Genomic DNA, 21,902 nt, shown 5'->3' with positions numbered 1-21,902 from the left:
AGATGTGTATTGGCTTTGGCAGCTTTTATGATTGCTTTATTTAGACCACAGTTTAGACCTCAGGAGTTTGGTGATAGGGAAGGTGCTACTTTGCTCTTAACCACTTTGCTTCTCTGGACACAATATTGTGGTTAGTCGAGTGTTTGTACCATGATTTTAAGCAATGTTTCATCTTAATATTTACAAGTTGTGTAAGCTATTTCAGCATGTTAAGTAAACTTGTAGATAAATCCTAAGCCTAAAAACTTAATTTTGTCAACTTTGCTGGACTAAACTGATACATGTGGGCTGTGTTTTATTTATTTTTTTCCTTTAGGTATGGCCTCACAAGTCTTGGTCTACCCATCACACCTGCACTCAGCTCAGACAAGTGCCTTAGGAACCAGCAGCAGTGGTACGAGCAGACACAAAGACGAAGCTCACCGCAGTAATAACACCAGCAGAGCCTTTCAGCACCGACCCACGTCCAAGACCTATGTGATCGGAGTCAACTACGGTATTGCCTATCCCAACAACGTTATCCCATCCTCAACCGGTGCTGATTCAGCAAGACTTCACAGGGGACTACAGCTTGGAGAGAGGGAGGAGTGGGGATTGCAGACTGTAGGATTACAGAGACAAGAGAGCTGGGAGAGGCAAAGAGAAGGTCCAGCTGGGATCCAGGAGTCTCTTTGCCAGAGCAGAGGCCCACAGGAAGTGAGGCTTCGTAGAGACAGTGGTGGAACTCCATCAGGAGGAGGCTTGGACTGCGGGATACTAAGGAGGGCCTGTATCAGAGCAGAGGAGGAAGAGGGCATAAACAGGATAGTACAAGCAGTAGGAGGATACGTCAGCCTTGTAGACACAGGTGCCACACAGAGATGTGAACAGAAGGAAGGTGAAGGTGGAGAACATCTGCGGGCGAACAACTGCGTCAGAACCATGCAGATAGTGGAGGAGGTATCTGCTCTACCTTCACTTCCTCCCCCTGTGGCCATGTTGCAAACCAGCACCGGGAACAATGCAGACACTGTCAGAGTAGGGGGTGGAGGGACACTGCCCTCTCAACACAGCAGGGTTGAGGCCGTGACCGGCATGGGAATCAGGGTGGATGGGACCGAAATCAGGCCTAATGGCAGCACTGAGACAGTGGCAGGAGCTACAGTGACGAGAACTGGATCAGGAGATGGTGACTATCAGTTAGTTCAGCACGAGGTTCTGTGCTCCTTGAAGAACAGCTATGAGGTGTTGGAGTTTCTGGGTCGTGGCACCTTTGGTCAGGTGGTTAAGTGCTGGAAGAGGGGAACGAATGAAGTGGTGGCTGTTAAAATACTAAAGAACCATCCATCCTATGCACGCCAGGGACAGATAGAGGTGAGCATTTGTGTCATTTTGTTTTGTTAATAGAGAAAATGTATCTTCAGTGTTGTAGTTGAAATTGTGGATTAACTAAAAAAAGTGCTTCTATGGTGGCCTAGTTGCTTGTTACTGCTATTTTGTTGGGGTGTCACATCAGCACATGACAACAGAAACACTGCTCCTTTTGCTATTTTTGATTTCGACAGAGACTGATTAATCTTTCTAGATGCCAAAGAAGTGTTTGCTTTATGCTCTGTTGGTCTGAACTGAACCTGTGTTATTTTCTCTCTTGTTCCTGAACCTCCAGGTGGAGATCCTGGCCCGGTTGAGCAGCGAAAATGCAGATGAGCACAATGTGGTGCGTGCTCTGGAGTGCTTTCAGCACCGCAGCCACACCTGCTTGGTGTTTGAGATGCTGGAGCAAAATCTTTATGACTTCCTCAAACAGAATAAGTTTAGTCCACTGCCACTCAAAATCATCAGGCCCATTCTGCAGCAGGTAAAGCGACATATGTTGCAGACGTGCAGATATAACCCATACATGCAGATACAGTACCCACGCTCATAGAAGACAGTGTTTTGTTGAGGCTTGACATGTCTGCTTTTATGTATGTAAAACTTTGCAGGTGGCAACGGCCTTAAAGAAGCTGAAGTGTCTGGGTTTGATCCATGCTGACCTGAAGCCAGAGAACATCATGTTGGTGGACCCCTCCAGGCAGCCCTACAGAGTCAAGGTCATTGACTTTGGCTCAGCCAGCCATGTCTCCAAGGCTGTCTGCTCCACTTATCTGCAGTCCAGATACTACAGGTGAGTAATTCCGCCTTCAGTCAGATCTCTGTATAATCCATCATTCACTAAATTCAAAACTAGTGGAGCCAAGTCCACCCTGCAGTGGGTGATGCTTGAGTTGACTGACATACTTGTTCATATTTTTTAACACTTGTTTTGTTATGTTTGTTCTCTGTTACTTATCAAAGCTGTTTTTAAAACCCACAAAAATAATTTGCTGTGATTGGGTAGATTCATTCAGCTGGCTTTTGCCAGTTCAGAAATGACTACAGATTCAGAGTGACATTTTTACAACCCAAATGCCATATTTACAATGAGGAAGTGCATAGTTAAGTTATCTATCCCATATCCAGGGATAAGCACAGTGTCAGGGCAGCTGTGGTTGAGAAAGTAGAGGGGTCATCTACCAATCGGAAGGTCAGATTGTCTTTGGGCAAGATACTGAACCCCAAATTGCTGAGTGTGTACGTGAGAATGTTATCTGATGAGCAGGTGGCACCTTGTTGCTTAGCGTTGGTCACCTTTGTATGAATTTGTGTGTGAGTGGGTGAATGGTGTCTGTGTTGTAAAACACTTTGAGTGGTTGCTAAGACTAGAAATTAGGGATGCACTGAATATTTGGTAACCGAATATATTCGGCCGAATATTGCAAAAAAACACACATTCGGTATTCGGTGGAATAAGTTAAAAGCAAGGCCGAATAATAGCGGCGTGTTTTGATAATGCGATCAAACAGCGTGCCGTGACGGGCCGAGTAAAATGTCGGCAGTGTGGCGATCCGTCCGTCACCGCACTTGTATTTGCGACTAAAAATAGTTTTGAGCGAGCAAAATAGGCTTAAATCATTCTGCACGCTGTGCGAGCAGCCTACAGATTTCAACCAGCAGCAGAAACGAAAGGCGAATCCCACCGATTGTGGGTTGAACGGGGGTCACAGACACAGACAGTAATGTATTCCTGTCAAATATGGTGGCCATTGGCTTACCGGCGCGGAGAAGTTGGCTCCCATAATGTCCTCTTCTTGGCGTGTGGACTGCCCAGAAGTATCTGAACAGCTGAGCCAGCCGAACACAGGTATGTGACGTGTCAGAGGAGAAACGAGCCGTTCACGGCCCACAAACCTCACCGCACTTTAGGGACTGTTCTTTACTTATGGAGGGACTGTTCTTTACTTATGAAGGGGAGGAGGGTGGCTGGTTGATTCTTATTTTATTTATTTATTTTATTTTGATCCCCTCTATGTTCATCACTCATTGATGCTGTTTTTGAAGTATGAATAAGTCAGCAAGTAATTTATTCCATTGAATATATTATAGAAAAGTGATCTTTTTATAAATGACAAAAGGCACATCTGCCTCATTTTCGCTGTGGTATCGTGATACTACTCAGAACCATGATATTTTCATTGGTATCGTACAGTGGGATCCAATTTTGGTACCGTGACAACACTAATCTGGAGGGGGTTCATCTGCAAAAACTAGTGAAAAACTAAACAACAATATTCGGTATTTGGAACTCGGTATTTGGCCAAGCGTTTAATATTATTCGGCTTTGGCTTCGGCCACAAATTTTCATTTCGGTGCATCCCTACTAGAAATGTGCTACATAAATGCAGTCCATTTACCATGTTTAATTTTGTTCTGAAACTTTGCTTTGAGGATCTAGTATATTTGGTGTTACTGTGTAAGAATCGCTTTTTTGTGCTGTAAAAACATGGGCAATTGTTGTTGTTTTTCGCTCAGGCGTGGAGGCCAGATTACAGATTGGCAGTTTATAGTTGATTAGGTTTTTTAGGAATTTCAGATAAGACATAGGTCACATTACACTATTGACCCAGAAGAAACAGCCCACAGGTGAAAGTGAAATGTATTTTATTTTTACTTCTAGCCAGGTTTGTTTCTAGAGAAACCAAAAACAACCACTAGAAAGAAAAAGCAGCACACCTCAGAGGGAACTTGGCAGGTTTCAAATTGTACAAAATGTTCAGCAATTAGATTGACAGGACAGAGTACTTTTTAGGAAGATCAGATATGTCATGCAGTGAAATGTCATGTCATTGTGATATGCCAACACACTTAGCTGACTTAGTCCCATGGGTAATAGTTGTTTATGAGTGTGTGTCTCTATGTTTCCCACAGGGTTTAGTAAAGTCTTTCTCCAGCTTTATGTGTTTAGGCCTTTGCTCTTCTTATGTAATGTGAAGTGCTCTGTATTAACCTGCACACTCTCACAGGGAGCTCCACGAAGTGCATAGTCCCCCCACGTCTTTCTCTGTTTCTGTCGTTTTTGGATCCATGCCTGCATACATGTATGTCTGATCTGTGTTCAGCGTGTCACGCCCTAAACTCTGCTGCTCTTGCATAACTTGTAGAGGAACTGAGATGTTTATACGAGGAACGGCGTCATGAAATATTTGGCATGTCTCGAATGCTGGGGTGAGAGGGAGAATGTGCTTACGAAACGCAAACAGGATTGTGAATTTCAAGACGCATTGTTGTGCAAAAGAACTTACGTTATTAAGCCGTAAGCTCACATTATGCCACACAATGCATTTAACAAAATCACTTGTTCTCTCATTTGAAATGTGCTGAAAACTGTGGATGAGTCATTGTGGACTTGTTGGCAAGTGGAAGTTAGTGGCAGTTGACATGTTTAATGACGTTTATGCTTGTCTCAAAGCAAAGTACTTCCTTTTCATAAACCTCTGAACAACTAGCTGGCAATTTCATTCACCTATGCTCTAAAAAGCAAGTTTCAGCAAGTCGGCTGATTGAGTCAGATAAACTGTTGCTAACTCTTAAAACTTTGTGACAAATGCTGCTGAGATACTGGGTATATCTGCAGCTATAGACAGTACACATCCATCCTTACACTCTGTCCTATAAGGAGCACATTTTCTTAGTTATTTTAAGTGTAATTTCTGCTTGTGGTGTATGAATCACGGGCCTTCTGTCCTGAAGCAAACTCCTTTAGACCAAATGTAAAAACGAAGAGCCTCAGAGCACCAAAATGTCCGTGTTAACCCTGGGTGCAACTTCTCCATTTTTTTACGAACCATGCCACTGTCGAGGCCCCCCTCTCAGAGCTGAGGAGAGTGGAGCTATAGCTGTTACATAACATAAAGGCTTTGCTCTGCAGTTGACCTGGTTAAGTGTGTATGAGTGTGCGTTCATGTGTGCTTGTGTGTGTTTTGTCTTTGAGTAGCATCGGCAACGCTGAGATCATAGTGCAGTTGAAATGGGCTGGCACTGAATCTTAGGGAGGTCACTCAGGACACAGAGGGCCAGGGAAGAATGTGGTATGTGAAAACCCACATTTAGATCCAGGAAAAAACATCAGACATTCCTGTGTGTGCCTGGGTGTGCTTGTATGTGTGCTTGTGTCTGTGCAACAGCTGCCAAGGCAGGGTGCTTCATGTAGTTTACACAATGTACCCTAACATGCTACACAATAACTAAACTCAGATGTGATTTAAAAAGATTCTCTGAGGATGGAAACACGGAGTGTCAAGATTGTTAACTTTACCAGCAGGGGCCACAAAGCTCAATTGACCTGAAATCTTGCGTAGTGTAACTTCCGGGTGTACTTTCCTTTGGCCACCAGCAGTGTGCAACAGTTATATTCTTGGATTACTTTTGCTGTGCAAAACATCTGTTTTGTGCCTTTTGTCAAATAGTATAGGGCCACTGGTTTTACAAGATTATGTAAGAGTGAAGACAATAACTTATTGGCCTTTAGTGGTACATCAGCACTTCCATTCCTCTGCTTTTTGTCTTTATTTGCTTCCCATCTTACCTCCCTTCCGCCGTGTGTTTGTTTGAGTGTGTTTGGTAGTCGGTTTATCCATAACGGCAGCTAGTAGTATATACACATTTGGAGCTTACTTTGTGCATCATGCATTGAAAAGCCTGGTTAGGTAAATGTATGTATTCATAGGGCGATGTCACTACACTGTATTGCACAGTGCTGTTTTTCCTATCTATATGATTACGCAATTTGAGCCCCTGAGCGGTGTGTGTGTGTGTGTGTGTGTGTCATTTTGTTTGTACATCAGGTTATCAGGAGAGTGGTTTGTAGGACACAGTGTCTCCTCAGCTCCAGTGCTCATATTGCATAATGGCTGCACTGTATTGTTACCACGGTGAAGCTGTAAAGAAATGGTGGCCTCACCACAGTGGGTAGGAGGAGGTGTTTTTTTTTTTTTTTTTTTTTTTTACAGCTCTGGGGTTTTCCCTGGATTTTCCACAACCATAGGTAGTAGCATTGCCAGCAGTGTGGCTTTGATGCCAAAGTCAGTTTTTAGAGACACAAAGAAAACCCCAAGGGGCAGTAAAATTGATGTTGTCCTCACATTCTCATTAAAGACAATCTGAGATCACAATTATAAATGCAGGGTTATATTCATCACTCCCACACAAACTGTAACTGAACTAGTTTGAATGCACAGACCAATGCTAGACAACATCGGAATCCAAGTTGTTAATATTTTCTGGTGCTGTTAAAGGTTTGTTTACCAACATGGTCCCCTTTGTGGAGTAAAAGAACACATGAGAGACTCAAAATGCTCATTGCCTGATGCTCAAAAAATGAGCAGATTGGGCCTTTTAACCGCTACCATATAACAAACATTGATGGGACATATGTCACATCGGCATGGCCATGAATACTAAAAAAGGGTTTGCATAAGTATAACTCAGGTGCTTCAGTAGTTTTTTTGTCTGTGTTGTCTATCTGAACTTGGGGATTTTAAAAATAATTAATGGACTAGCATACTTATGATTTAAACAGCTTATGGTTCAGTTATTAGCTTTGACAAAGTGGAGTTAAAGGCCACAGTGCAGCACTGCTAGTGGGGCTTGCCTCAGTTTGACTCCTCCTGTCAGTACATTTCCATCCATCATTATTCTGTAGCATGCCGCCACCTTGAATGAGTAACCTGGGAGGCAGTTGCTGTAGTATCTTTTATAGTAGCAATGCTTGATTAATACACTACACTTTTTCTTTCAATATGTTAGGCTGTTGTTTACTGAAAAGATGCGTTGCTGGCAGCAGTATTAGTTTTTAAGCAAGTTCAAACAGAATTTGATTTGGACCGTGGTTGTGTATGAATTTAGCCATATCTCTGACTCACTGGGGTGTCTGTGACTCAGGTCGTAGCATGTGCAGTAGTTGCATTGCTTGCATTTTGAAGTGTCCTCAAGTGAAAGCTTATTCCAGTTTATTGGCATTTGTACTGTCATAAATTGTGTTCTTCTATCTACCTTATTCCTCAGGGCGTTACTGTAGAAATGATTCTGGGTGCAACTTAAGGTGAGATAGCGGAGGCAGCAATCTTGGTGGTTAACTGCTAAACGATGGATCTCTTCAAAAGTAATTTGCCTTCAATTTAGCAAATACAGCCTTGTTTTTTAAACAGATGTTAAACAGTTGTCAAATTAGCATTTTCTAAAACTCTTTGCGGACTTCTGGCACCTGATGTCCTTTCTGTGTTTCTGACCCTACTAGCAACCAGACTGTGGTAAGTTTGTAGTAGTAGTGGTAAGGAGAGGAATAGGTTTTCAACCCCCAGCTATGATACCAGATCATCCCGTATTGAGAATTAAAATGCCAATCTCTTACTGAATCATTACGGGATGTGATTTGTCCTGTATTTTCATGCACATCTTACTGTCATCTAAACACTATGTTTTCACATGCTTGGAATGACAACAGAAATAACAACACCAAAAGAGTTTTGAGAGCAGAGAAGTATTAAATCAGAATTTGCGGAAGACAATAACAGGTCTTTGGTCACCTTATGTCAGCACGTGATAACTCTGTCTTTCCCTGTTTGACTGCATTCTTAACCTACATTAAAAAATTGCCCATTATAAAATAAACTCAGTAGCCTCAAGGCATCTAGGCTGAAAATGTGTTACTAATTTACAATACTTCTTTCATATCATATAAAATGAATGCCTAGAGTTATTTATTTCACTACTACTACTTAACTACCGAGGTCTGCTTCCAAATTCAGCATTGTGTCTTCACTCTAATAAATCAGCAACAGTATTAGGTAGGAAACGTCATGTTTATGCACTCACATGGCGCTAAAATTATTTCAGAATTATGTTACATGTCTACAAAATGTGTTACTGTCTATGAGTCACAAGAAATCATAAACTGGCTTTAAGAAGGAGAAGATGTTTACTGTGAGCTAGCTCAGGCTCCATTAAATTTAGCATTATGTTAATGTAGCAAGGCAAGCTAAATGCTAATGTGCCTGGTAAAAAAGCAAAACAACCGATGCTTTGAGGTGGCTGTCAGAGATGGCAGAGGTTTGATCACATTAACTAGTCTGAGGTGTTACAGGTGGTGTGTTCTCATGTTTTATTTCCCGCTCCAGGAGAAAGGATTAGCGTACCGTTACTATTGGAAAACGCCATGTCTGGTTCAGCGCCGGAAGTCGTGCCTGTATTTCATGCCCAGTAGTTCACGCAAAGGTATCATGGGAGCCAGGAAAATGGTGGATAGATTTGCATAAAGATGCATTTTACGTAATTTATGATGAAATGACATATGGTTTGTTCGTCTAGGAAGTGGTTAATCCGTGCAGGCAGAATCTAGAATTATTCACCTGTAGCAAAGAGGTGCAACCTTGTCGCAGAGATCTTGCTTAGTCATCATGATAATGTTTTGTACTTAAATGGATACGAACTTGGACTTTGTTTGTTTTATATGCAGAACTCTGTAGGTAGAATTCTCTGGCTGAAGCTTTTCAATGCTTGTCATGCTCCAATGTGTTGTTGCCATGGTAGCATGACACAGCAGGGCCTGGTGAGGTGACGGTTCAGTCCTGTGGGGGCCGGTGACGTAAAACCACCTCCCACAATGAAAATGGAGCACTGGGCTATGTGAATAATTCAGTTGAGTAGATCAGGTGGAAGGAAGGATGGCTATCATCTTAGCATGCTTACAGATTTAGGCAGGTTGTGTTAGGCTTCCTTCACCTGGGTGTGATTTCTTTGTCACAGAGGTGTTGTCTTACACTAGCACTGTCGCACTGCAATAGTTCATGTTTTGCACATTTATTCAACTAACTGATGTAAATGCTCAGATGCATCTTCTTGCTAAGTCCTCTTTGGAAAGAACAGGAAGGTCATATCCTGAGTAGGCAGTGACACGTAGCCCTCGGCCTTCTCTCTAAAAAGCATTCAGGTGTTAAGATGAGTTTTGCTGACTGTGCTCACACTGTCAGTTTCACTCCACAGTTTCAAAATACAAGGCTAGAAGAAGAGTGGTTTTAACACAACAGGGACGTGTGGGGAAGTAAAACAGTTAAAAAAAATAAAATAAAAAAAAGACATGTAGCAGTGTCTGTGGATTACTGTTGTCTGTCCTCATTTGTTGTCATGGTCATTAGGGAAGCTACATATGACGTTGGACCCCATACCTGCTGGACTCAAACGTAGTGCTTTATGAATAATACATGATCACTCAGTTAGTGGTGCATGTGTGTAAACATGATGCTAAGTTCCCTGTTCCTTACTTGCAGGCTCCTTTTTCACTTATCAGCCTAAATAATTACGGTTTTGTCCTTGGTTAGTTTTTGTCTTTTTCTAAAATACTGCTGCCTTTCTTGCTTTATGTGAGCATGCATTGAAATCCCAACATAAAACCAAGATTAGTCCATTAATTTAAAAGCACGCGTGTTAATAGAGACTGTTAATTTGTGTTGCAGTCCTTTAACAAGATAGGGCTTTGTGTGAGCATTTTGAAAATGTAACAGAAAGTAACCACATGACACTTGTGTTTGATATTCTAGTGGTGTCTTTCAGGCAATCTTTGCTTTCAGTCTTGGTGCTCATATGTGGTAACTCGATCCGCTGTCCCACACATGTCCCACGCCTTAGTGGGATGTGTTTCATATGTGATCATCAAGGATCAGCTTTGTCCACACGTGTTGAAGCACTGGGCTCACATGTCCTGTAGCAAGTCCCTTCTCATCATGTTGAACACACTCAGATACATGCGTACCTGAAGTGTGTATGTCTCTCAGTTCAGTATCACAGTTCTCTGTACGCAGCAGAGGTGTATTACCGTACAGTCTGCAATGTTTGTTCTTGTTGTAACTGCAGCTCTCTAGTGTGAACAGTTAGTTCTGGAACCTGGTCTGGCTGCCAAACACCTGTGGGTGTGTGCATGCGGGGTGTGTTGTGTTTGTTATGGGATGATGAGCTGTACAAGCGCTAGAAAGATGTTCAAATCTTACTAAAAAAAACCCCTTAAACATTAAGCAACACCAGAGGCAATGGATGTTAGACCAAAGTGTAGTTAAAACCAGATCCTCCCATCTCTGTTTCCTCTTCTTACGTTAACATAATAAAATGTTTTGTAATCTGGAGCAACTGACTAACTTGGCCTCTGTTAAACTTAAGTTTGTGCTGCATGAGTGAAGCAGAGCTAACTCATAAGCTTTGTGTAGTTTGTCCTAATTTTGTTATGATTGATGATTATTATATTTATCTTTCTTTGCTCTTAAAATCTGTGTAAATTCACATTATTTTTGTTTTGTTTTTTATGTTATTTTCTTTGTCCTTGCTTAAGGTTCCTTTTTATGTTCAAATTGGGGGCAATTCCAGCTCTGTTTATCATAGCACTTAAAACTAGAAACACCGCAATCAAATTCTCAGTCCTCATTTTGCAGGATTGTTCTGTAAATGTTTGAGGGAGTCTCCTCCAGGGCTCTTTTTGGTATTGCATAACAGGACTTCTTCCTCTTGAAGGAGTAATAGGAAATAGCAAAGTGTAATTTCCTCCTCCGGGCCAAGGAGGGCAAAAAGCATGGTGCTGTGCTTTTAATGTGACGGACTTGACATCTGCAATTGTTTGTTTACACACAAACATACATGCACACACAAAAACACACATGTTCACAATCATACACACACACACACACACACACACACAGAACCTTGAATGATTGAGTGGCCCCATTTATCACCCTGTAATACTGTTACATTATGGTCTTGCGTCCGGTTGTTGCTTGGCAACAGTCATTTCCCCCGTGGTCGTCACAGCAGTGGTTACTATTTGCAGCGCTGTTGCTCAGCTGCTGTGTCCAGGCCTAATAGCCCATTGTTTTCATACACTGCCTTGCACTACTGCTGCAAGATTATTAGTCTCATTTAAATTGCGTAAGTGGCAAAGTCCGTTCCTTGGAAGAGATTTAGTTCTTTGTTGCAGTAACACAGCGTGCACGTCATTTGGGTGTAATTTTCACTTTGTGATCCCTGAATAAGGAGGCTGTAATTTTGTGCATAGAGACAGTTATGTGTCATGCTTTATAGTGTTCTTAAGCTTAAGTTAGTGCGTATCTCTTTATATTATTGTTTTATAAAATGTAAAACCTATGAGAACGAGGTAGTGCTGTGCTTGAGGGCTGACTTTATCATATGAAAATGTACACTGAAATACTAGAAGAATAGGAACACCAATTTGATGCCCTTCAACAGCCCTGGAATAAATTCTTACCGTGTTCAGTTTTTGGTGCCACCCTGAAATACTTCTGCTGTTGAATTTATACTTCCTGGTGAGGAATTTGATGTAGTGCTTTTGAAATAGAATTGTCATTGCTGAGATGTTTGGGTTTTGGTTACGGTCACAGAGAGGTAAAGCAACGTGTCTTCTAGCTGCCTAAGCTCTCTATGCAGTAAACACCATGTGGAGTCACAGTAGCTATTTTAAATCCAGAGATACTCCTAACAGTGATTTTATATGGTTAACAGGTTTCGCACTATCCACTTAGTTACCCTACCTTTTTGTTCACTAGAAACATTTTCTTCTCTGCTGTTCCAACAAGAGCTACAGAGGCCCGAGCCCTGCTAATCTTGTGAATCCATAGATATGTTGCCCCCCAAGGCTGTGACAGAATGACTAGTTTTTAACTTTACATGGTGACCAACTCCCACAAGTAACCTATTCTGCCTCTCTTTTCTCTCTGTAGGGCTCCAGAGATTATTTTGGGCCTGCCATTTTGCGAGGCCATAGACATGTGGTCACTGGGCTGTGTGATAGCTGAGCTCTTTTTGGGCTGGCCCCTCTACCCCGGAGCACTGGAGTACGACCAGGTAACATTCTTCACACACACGCAAGAACTGCTAGCTACTTCGCACACAAACACACACACACACACACACACACACACTCCAGGGGAGAGGTAAAGGGGAGATAAAGATATATCCCTCTCTCCTATTGAGGAAGAGAGAGTTAAGAGGACAAAATAAACAGAAAGTAATAACATTTTTCAGAGATTACATAATACATATTTCATGTGTATAATGCAGATTTCCCAGGGGCAAAAACTCAACAGTATGTTCATTATATAGTTAAACCTGTATTTGTTGTTGCTCCCTGATCTCTCTCTCGCTGTATGACTGAAGTCCAGCAAATCCAGCATGAAATCCACCAAATACTAATCTGAGCTGAGTGTATCAGGAAATTGTTCTTGGCAATGTGTGATGATCTTCCCACAGGGTTGTGCGGTCTGAACTACACAACTGGGACTTTAAATGGAGTCCCCCAGCGAGGGAGAGGGAGCATGGGAAAAGGCTCACATCACATTCACAGAGCAGTACAGGATTACCCTGTGTTTGACTATAGGCAACTCTGAGTAGGCCAGAATTAAGTCCATCATGTTTACTGTGAGTTTAGAAATTTGGAAAAAGACTCTTGGACACCCTGGTACTGTCTTGTCCTGGCATTTATTAGGTTGAGAGAAAATGATATTTGACCTTCTATGGACATCTTCTCTTCAGGCGTCTTTGCCAGACCAAATGTTTGAAATTGGCTGTGCTTTCATAGTGCACGCCAGTACCACACATTCTTGATCATTAGCATTTTTTTCAAGAATTGATGTTTTGTTTGGGTAGACCCTGTTTAATGCAAATGTGTGTATCTGTTTTTAACGAGGGGTCACTGGTGCCTCCAGCAGCAGCTAGCAGTTTGAACAATCATCAGTCAGAGATAGTGGCGGTTAGAGCTCCGCTGAGCACTGACAGCGCTGTTGTACCACCAGGCCATGCCAGGACACACACTCGCGCGTGCACATTGAGCCCCCAAAAGTATGCTGTGCTATGCCAAGGCTCACTGCAGTTCCACTCTACACAGCAAAATGTATTTATAAACATAAGCCTGATGGTAGACATGTGCGCCCACACACACACACAGACACACACAGATACACACACGCACACTGTGGTGAGTGTTCAGTGCACCATCAGCAGGTTCTCAGACCAGTGCCCTCTGGCCAGTCAGTGTGTTTGTTCTGGGCCGTAGACCGATGCACGTGCACTCATGCTCACACGCACACACACACACACACACAGTATAACCTATCAATGTAGGATTTCCATTGGTCATGGAATTTCTGGAGTATCATGGAATTTTGAGAGGGGTGATCAAGACAGGGCAGGCCAGAAAGCTGAATGAATCCTTTGGAAAAGTCAGCACATATCTGGTAAACTCCAGTGAAATGAACCATACAGTCAGGTCCATAATTATTTGGACAATGATACAGTTGTCGTCATTTTGGCTCTGTACACCACCACAATGGGTTTTAAATGAAACAATGAATACCTGCTTAAAGTGCAGACTCTCAGCTTTCATTTAAGGCTTTTTTCAAAAATGTAGTATGAACCGTGTAGGAATGACAACCATTTCTTCACACAGTCCCCCAACTTTAAGGGCTCATAAGTATTTGGACAAACTAACATAATCATCAATTAAACAGTTAGTTTTAGTACTTGGTTGCAAATCCTTTACAGTCAATGACTGCCTGAAGTGTTGGACCCATAGACATCATCAGATGCTGGGTTTCTTCCCTGGTGATGCTCTGCCAGCCCTTTACTGCAGCCGTCTGCACTTCCTGCTTGTGTTTTGGGTGTTTTGCCCTCAGTTTTGGCTTCAGCAAGAGAAATGCATGCTCAGTTGGATTCAGGTCAGATGATATGACTTGGCCGTTGCAGAACATTCCACTTCTTTGCCTTAAAAATGTCTTTGGTTGCTTTTGCAATATGCTTCAGGTCAATGTCCATCTGCACTGTGAAGCATCATCCAATGAGTTTTGAAGCATTTAATTGAATCTGAGCAGATAATGGTGCCCCAAACACTTCAGCTTTCATCCTGCTGCTCTTGTAAGCAAGACAAGACTTCACTAGAATAAATACAGAGGGTTTATCACAAGATGCAAACCATTGGTTAGCCTTAAAAATGGAAGGCCAGATTAGAGTTTGTCAAAAACCATCTAAAAAGCCTGTACAGTTGTGGAACAGCATACTATGGACAGATAAAACAAAGATCAACTACCAGAATGATGGGAAGACAAGAGAAGGAAGAAGGGAAGGAACTGCTCATGATCCAAAGCGCACCACCTCATCAGTGAAGCATGGTGGAGGTACTGTTATGTCATGGCCATGTATGGCTGCCAGTGGAACTGGTTCTCTCGTATTTATTGATGATGTGACTGCTGAGGAGAGCAGCAGGATGAAAGCTGAAGTGTTTGGGACTACATTATCTGCTCAGATTCAACCAAATGCTTCAAAACTCATTGGACGATGCTTCACAGTGCAGATGGACATTGACCTGAAGCATATTGCAAAAGCAACCAAAGACATTTTTAAGGCAAAGAAGTGGAATGTTCTGCAACGGCCAAGTCATATCATCTGACCTGAATCCAACTGAGCATGCGTTTCTCTTGCTGAAGCCAAAACTGAGGGCAAAACACCCAAAACACAAGCAGGAAGTGCAGACGGCTGCAGTAAAGGGCTGGCAGAGCATCACCAGGGAAGAAGCCCAGCATCTGATGATGCCTATGTGTCCAACACTTCAGGCAGTCATTGACTGTAAAGGATTTGCAACCAAGTATTAAAACTGACTGTTTAATTGATGATTATGTTAGTTTGTCCAAATACTTATGAGCCCTTAAAGTCGGGGGACTGTGTGAAGAAATGGTTGTAATTCCTACACGGTTCATACTACAATTTTGGAAAAAAAAGCCTTAAATGAAAGCTGAGAGTCTGCACTTTAAGCAGGTATTCATTGTTTCATTTAAAACCCATTGTGGTGGTGTACAGAGCCAAAATGACGACAACTGTATCATTGTCCAAATAATTATGGACCTGACTGTATGTCAATTTCCCACAGTGCATTTTAGAACTCGCAAATCAAATGGTGCTGGAAATCACACCTGTCATTGATTAGAAATCTTTCTTCCTTCTCACACATCATATATTAAATTAGTCTTGTTGAATATGTGACATCATTAAAAAAAGAGGTATTGTGATAAACCATTCTCATTTTAGGTTTGCTGAGAAACCCAATGAATTTATGCTCTAAATGTTTCTATGACTGTGTAAGTAGTTTCACAGCACATTACTGTACAGGGAAGGTCGGCTCAAATAATGTAACGTAATGTAATTTTTTTATTTATTTATTTTTTTAAATTTGAACTTTTTTTAACTTTACATTTTAACTAAGGATGACCCTGACTATGATCATGTAAAACTTAAAGTTATTTTATGGTACACTTTTTGATAAAATTTAAGGGAAAGTCAGCTCAGTTTACATGATAACATTGTCTAAATACCTCTTATTTGAACTGTCAGTAAAAAACAAATCCCTTAATAGGTTGCAGACTAAGTTGGCCATCAGGCTGTGGTGCAAGTGCCAAAAAAGAAGAGAGAAAGAAAAAATTGGTGCGTGTAATTTTAAAAGTTACATGCACCAGTGCATGTACACAGAGCCCTGCATTTCAATCTGTCACTTAAAATTCAAATAAAAAACTGAAGATTAGGCTTGGACTATACTACTTGGACACTTTTTTCTAAGAAATAATGGGTTTAAAAGCTCAAAATTTTCAGTGCGTGAAATTGTTATTATTGTTAGGAAGTTGTGCTGAATGTTGCAGACAACTATCAGTAACCTTTGACTCCCCCCTGTGTGTGTGTGTGTGTGGCTTGTGTGCGTCATCAGCCTTGGGCCTGTGAAGTGCTCCATCTATGTCCGTTTGGCAGGGCACTAAAGGTTGAAGTGCAGGGATGTTAAAGTGCTGTATTAGATAACAAGCAACTTATAGACTAGCTGTTGGACAAACTCCAAGTTTCAGAGTAGAACATAAATATACATGATGGAGATGTTGTGTTTGCATCGTGTTGTTTTTCAAAGATAGCCTTATGCAAGCTTGAATAACAGTACACCATTGGATTTTTTTATCAGCCAGTTTATGTTAGTCATTTCTGGCCTTGATGGTTTTTCTTCCTCTTAACCATAAACACATTGATTTGCTTTATCCCCTTCGTGGTATGAGTCGATCGACAGTAAAAAGTATTGCGTGTCTTGCATTTCTCTCTTTCCACATTTTTCCATGTCCTTTTTAATTTCTCACCTTTGTTATTTCACTGTACTTATATTTTTCTTTTGCTTCAGATCCGGTACATCTCTCAGACTCAGGGCCTGCCCACCGAGCAGCTGCTCAACAAGGGGACCAAGACTTCTCGTTTCTTTTCCAAAGAGTCCGACTCTCCATATGCCACCTGGAGACTAAAGGTACCTGCACACAAATGTACAAACATATACATGAAGGGTTTGTGCAAACATGTAAAAGACTTGCAAACACAGAGCACACAACCTCCTGTCAACCACATATGATAAGGGGTAGATGAGATTAGAAATGAAAAAAGTAGCAGACATTCGGTGAAAATTGAAGTGAAAGTTCTTGCAGCGAGGGAGGAAAGAAATTAAGAAGTGGCAGAACATTACCGATAGGAAACAGATGCATAAGCTTTTCAAAACAAGACAAAGCCAGCACGCCCTGAGGAAAGCTTTAGGAAATGTGAAACTGTGTTTAGACTACCTGCTGGCTGACTCTAAATAAATTTTAAATGAATGTGAGCCTAATGTTTATCTGTTCCAGTACTTCCCAGCAAAAACTCAGCTGCCTAACACTCTGACCACACAGATTGACATGAAAACACGTAGTTTACTCCCATTGCCTGTGTAGACCTTATGTAATACTTTCATTCCTTATTATTTAAACATTACAAATCTGGTGGTAGTTTTCAGCACACAGAGATGCAAAAACATTTTTTTTCTAATCTTACTGTTGATATTTCTCCTCCAGACAACAGAAGAGCATGAGAAGGAGACAGGACTTAAATCCAAAGAGGCCAGAAAGTACATCTTCAGCTGTCTGGATGACATAGCACACGTGAGTTCAACCAGATCAAATGACTTTAATCAAATTCAAACCATGCAAATGAAACCAAAGAGTGACAAGAGATAACAGATAATTTTAGGTTCATGCTCGAATATACAACAATGTATCCTTGTAAATGTGCTAAACTTCATGATCACATCTCAAAACACCCTGAACCTTGTTTTGTAGCTGTAGAACAACCATATCAGTGGATCAGTTCAAGCACTTCCTGTTTTTTAATTAATTGTGACATGAGCTGTTGCCCTGTGTGGCTCTCATATGCATTGTTTTCTCTCTGTCTGTCTCACTGCTTCCATCTGTCAGGTGAACTTGGTGCTGAGTCCTGATAACAGTGACATGCAGGCAGAGAAGGCAGACAGGAGGGAGTTTGTGTCTCTGCTGAAGAGCATGCTGCTGATCGATGCTGAGGACAGGACCGTTCCAGCTAGCGTCCTCAATCACCCCTTCCTCACTATGACTCATCTGCTAGACTACCCACACAGCAACCAGTAAGGCTGCTACAACTGACATTAACACGAAATGTGTTTGCTTGCACGCTCTTGTTTGTGTTCTGTTGTTTTTCTTTCCTGTAGTAACTAGCAGTGTACAAAGACATGGTGTAAATGCATTTTTAGACAATAAGTAGATCCAGCTAGGCAATCTGATTGGTCAATTAGACATTTAGAACATGATGAATCAGCATGACAGCACACCGTGCTCATCACTAAAAATACTACTCTGCCATTACCATGACAACATTGTCACTTCCAGAGCTGAATCATAAATGACATGATTTCATCTATTTATTTATTTTCTTTCAATAAATCTTGACTTTTGGACTTTACGATGCCCTGTAGTTAACTGTTCAATGTGAAATCAGACCAAGGAAAAATAATTCTTCAGCAGAAATCTTAGTCACAGCAAGATTGAGTAAGCATGGCAATTTTGTGCTTATGTGTGTGATGTTTATTCAGTTTGGGAAATTCTGCAGTTTCTACAAAGCAGTAACATTAGCTCATCAAGTTCGCTAGCTGACTCAACAGGGACTAGATATCATCTCTGTCGCTAGGTCGTTACTAAGTGTAGGCCTACGTGGTATAGAAGTAAACCAGGTGTCATTACAAAGGAGTCTACTGATGTGATGTGTTTTTTTTTTCTTTTCAACTATTAGTCGGTCCCAACCATTTCCATGAAAATTAAGATAACATGAGCAAAAAGTGTTTCATTTTTGAAAGTGAAGTGTCCCACAATATGAATACATCTTGATTATATTTTTTAACTTGTTGATAACACTTGTATGATCACAACATTACACATAAGAGTGATTCACGCGACTCGGCCCTGCCTCGTTACTGTCATGCCAGTAATGGCAGTTAAACACACCCTCTCATGTATTATAGCCTGATTGTTGACTGTGGTTTGAACTCCAGCCCTAAAACTTCCCTCCTTACCTCACCACCACTTCTGTTATTCTCTCCAGTGTGCAGTCATCTTTCCGCATCATGGACATGTGCCACAGTCGGCCCACCAATGCAGTGTTTGACGCTCTGAATCAGAACACCATTCATTTCTCAAGACCACCGATAGCCCCCACTGCCTCCTCTGGCCTCCCTCTGGGCTACGGCAACATACCAGTCCACACTCAAGTGAGATACTATTTTTCATTGCACCAGTAATCATTTGTATCAGTGTGACAAAGATCTTGAGTTACAAACCTCACACTGAGTTCTTTTTAAACTACCATCAGTGCTGTCTCTCATCTTTGTCATTTAGAATTATGCTATGACACATTGTTTCTTGGTGACATCTCAGTTTTGTCAGGACAGAGAACATAAATAAACGGCTGTAAATAAGTCCAATCTTCAGCAATTTTTCTGTCCACTGTTTCTTATCATCTCAGAATATTATTCTTTGTGTTTCTGTCACATGTGACACTGTTGATTGCTAATCTTTTTTCCATGTATATTCTTTGATTTCGTCTCTCCTCTGTCTATCCATCTCATGACTATTCTTTTCACATTTTCTCTTTCTTTGCTATATTCTCCTCTCTACCTGCCACTCTGTCTCTTTCATTCTACTCTCTTCTAATGCAGGCTATGAACCAGTCAGCTCCTTCAGTGTTGCATCCTGGGATAGCTCTGACAACAGGAAATGGTCAGTTTGGGTGCACTGACTCGTTCCCACCTGCCCTTCTTCTTTGCCCTCCCACCATGCAAGGTAAGTAGACTGCATGCTGCTCCCAATTATTACATAATACATTTCTCAATCTTTTACAGTATAAAGTGAAATGCAAATAAGTGCTGCCACAGCGCCAATATGCTGTTATATTTTTCAACAGTGTAGTTGTTCTGCATGTGTGACAGATGGTTTGTTTTATGCTTTTTTTTTTTTTTTAGGTAACCTTAACCAACCAGCAGGGTTTTCTGTTCCCATGGTAACTCAGGCCCCTCCTATACAGCCCTTACCTGTGAGACCTGGTGTGATTGCTCAGGTAAGACCCAAACATGGATTCTAAATAGGTGTGTTGCTTATGCATCTTAGTCAACCTTAATGCAACATCGGGCACTAAGTGTGGTGAAGTTAATACAGATCTGATGTGAGGATCAACAGATGATTTGAAAAATAGCCCTCATTCTCCTGTTTTGTCCCTGTAGCAGGCCTGGTCCAACCGAGGGCAGCAGCTCCTCGTCCCAGCAGCGTGGCAGCAAATGACTCCAGTGGGTCCTCCTCCCTCTCACCCTCCTCCACCACCCCCCTCCTCCCTTACCAACGACACCACAGCTGGCCCACAGAGAATCAGCGACTGGGGGTGAGTCACCTTACTCTGAGTCACCAAAACTTAAAGTTTGGGAAATTCCCTTTTTAAGACCTCCACTAGGCAAAGATGCTTGTGTTGCAACCTGACTTCTTAAATGTAATGTAAACCAACAAATGGTTTACACAGCTGAACACTTGCTAAAGACACTGAATTTTTGTGTAGCTATACACTTAACCATTATTCAAAATAAAATACAACTGTAGCTTTAATATTAATTTAGAACATTGTTATGAATTGTTGCAGTTTTGTTTGTTTTCATCAGAGTGTAGCATGTAATCTAAAAATCTTTTGATAACTTAACAGGAAATTGCGTCCCCACAGCAGCCACTACACTTCAGTGATGCAACAGCCTCTCCTGACTAATCAGATGCCAGCCCTCTCTGCCCATCAGCCAATCAACATTGGCATAGCTCATGTAGTGTGGCCCCAGCCAGCCAATAAGAGGAACAGACACAGTCACAACAGGTGAGATTCTGCTCCTTAGTAAAGTTAAACTGCTCTGCCATTTTACTGGTTTGTAATATATCAACTTTTGTGTTAAAAGGAATCTGTCCCACCCCAACAACATCCATGTGTCAGCATGTCGGACCCCCAAGATGGCCAATGTTGTTGGACAGGCAGTGGCACGAAGAGAGCAGCCTCAGAGGGAGCAGCCTCTGGTGGAAACCAGACAACTGGGAGTTCGTAACACAAATGAAGAGGAAAATGATGTGGAGGAGGAAGTGAGCTGCTTTAAAGAAGTGGTACCAAATGGTAACAGCCAGCTGGACCTGTCCAGTCAACAACAGCGAGAGGTGGCAGTTCTGATGGGTGACACGCCGAGCCCTGCTGCCAGTGTGATCAGCATTCGCAGTGAACTTACTGATGGGGAGGACGAAGAGGATGAAGACTCTCAGAGGTGCCATCTGAGCGAGTGAGTAATATCATAAACAATGGAAATAGGGTGGTGGTAGTAAAAACTCAGACAACCTATTAGTTTTCAGAAGCCGAATGAGCCTCTTTAACAGGATGTGTCTGGTTTCTGAAAAAGTCTGGAATACAGATTATAAATCTAAAACTTCAGTGATTCATGACAATTTTACTATCATGAGCCTCAGAAATGCTAACCTTAATTTTTATCTTCATAGGTGTAAAGAGGAGTGTGTGTGTGAGGCATGCAGAAACACCAGTGTGTCTATGGAGAGAGTGTGTTCCCTCAGCAGCCCCGACAGCAGCCTCAGCACCAGTTCTTTTGCTTCCAACTCTCTTCAGTCCAGCCCCTCTGTCTCACCATGCAAGAGGCCCAACAGGTAGTTATTTGTGGAAGTGACTTTATGTCCAAATAACTGGTAAATGTTCTGCAAAGAGAAATACACTTGTGAGTGGCAGCCATCTTAATGTTGTGTCTCCTCTGAATTCAGCATGTCTGAGGACGACGGCCACGAGAGTGGCTGTGACACAGTGGAAGGCTCCCCCACGTCCGACACATCAACCTCCCCGCGCAGCAACAGTCCCTACCGTTACCTCGACAACAGTAACCACAACAACCGCCCACCTTTGGCTGCCATGGTAGCACCACTGCCTTCCCCTGCAGTGCAGGGCAGGAGCCCCCGTGGCATCAGGACCATGGTGGTTCCACCAATGAGAGTCCAGAACAACAACAGTCAAGGGACAGAGCAGCGCGGTCAGAGAACAGGTCAGTAGAAATGTTGATCTTCTCCAACTGGAAAGAAATATTTCTGGTT

General features: G+C 42.0%; 1 protein-coding gene across 3 annotated transcripts in view; it reads left to right on the top strand.

Moving 5' to 3' along the window:
* The window catches only part of hipk3a (homeodomain interacting protein kinase 3a), a 30,241-nt gene that overhangs the window by 3,386 nt on the left and 4,953 nt on the right, over window positions 1-21,902 (top strand). Inside the window, exons 2-16 of one of the 3 annotated variants that reach the window (XM_033634638.2) lie at window positions 317-1,353; window positions 1,646-1,837; window positions 1,965-2,146; window positions 12,114-12,237; window positions 16,592-16,711; window positions 17,286-17,372; window positions 17,685-17,869; window positions 18,841-19,006; window positions 19,454-19,577; window positions 19,757-19,851; window positions 20,015-20,169; window positions 20,500-20,643; window positions 20,723-21,091; window positions 21,306-21,467; window positions 21,579-21,853. In XM_033634638.2, the coding sequence (XP_033490529.1) occupies window positions 319-1,353; window positions 1,646-1,837; window positions 1,965-2,146; window positions 12,114-12,237; window positions 16,592-16,711; window positions 17,286-17,372; window positions 17,685-17,869; window positions 18,841-19,006; window positions 19,454-19,577; window positions 19,757-19,851; window positions 20,015-20,169; window positions 20,500-20,643; window positions 20,723-21,091; window positions 21,306-21,467; window positions 21,579-21,853 (3,415 nt within the window). In that variant the 5' untranslated portion in view covers window positions 317-318. Of the gene's footprint in view, window positions 1-316; window positions 1,354-1,645; window positions 1,838-1,964; window positions 2,147-12,113; window positions 12,238-16,591; window positions 16,712-17,285; window positions 17,373-17,684; window positions 17,870-18,840; window positions 19,007-19,453; window positions 19,578-19,756; window positions 19,852-20,014; window positions 20,170-20,481; window positions 20,644-20,722; window positions 21,092-21,305; window positions 21,468-21,578; window positions 21,854-21,902 lie in introns of all 3 variants that reach the window. The other 2 variants (XM_033634635.2, XM_033634637.2) reach the window with 2 other exon arrangements.

The sequence above is a fragment of the Epinephelus lanceolatus genome, chromosome 5 (genome assembly GCF_041903045.1).
Source record: "Epinephelus lanceolatus isolate andai-2023 chromosome 5, ASM4190304v1, whole genome shotgun sequence".
Classification (NCBI taxonomy): Eukaryota; Metazoa; Chordata; class Actinopteri; order Perciformes; family Serranidae; genus Epinephelus; species Epinephelus lanceolatus.
Note: the sequence above shows the minus strand (reverse complement) of the source record. Positions and strands in the feature narration are given on the sequence as shown.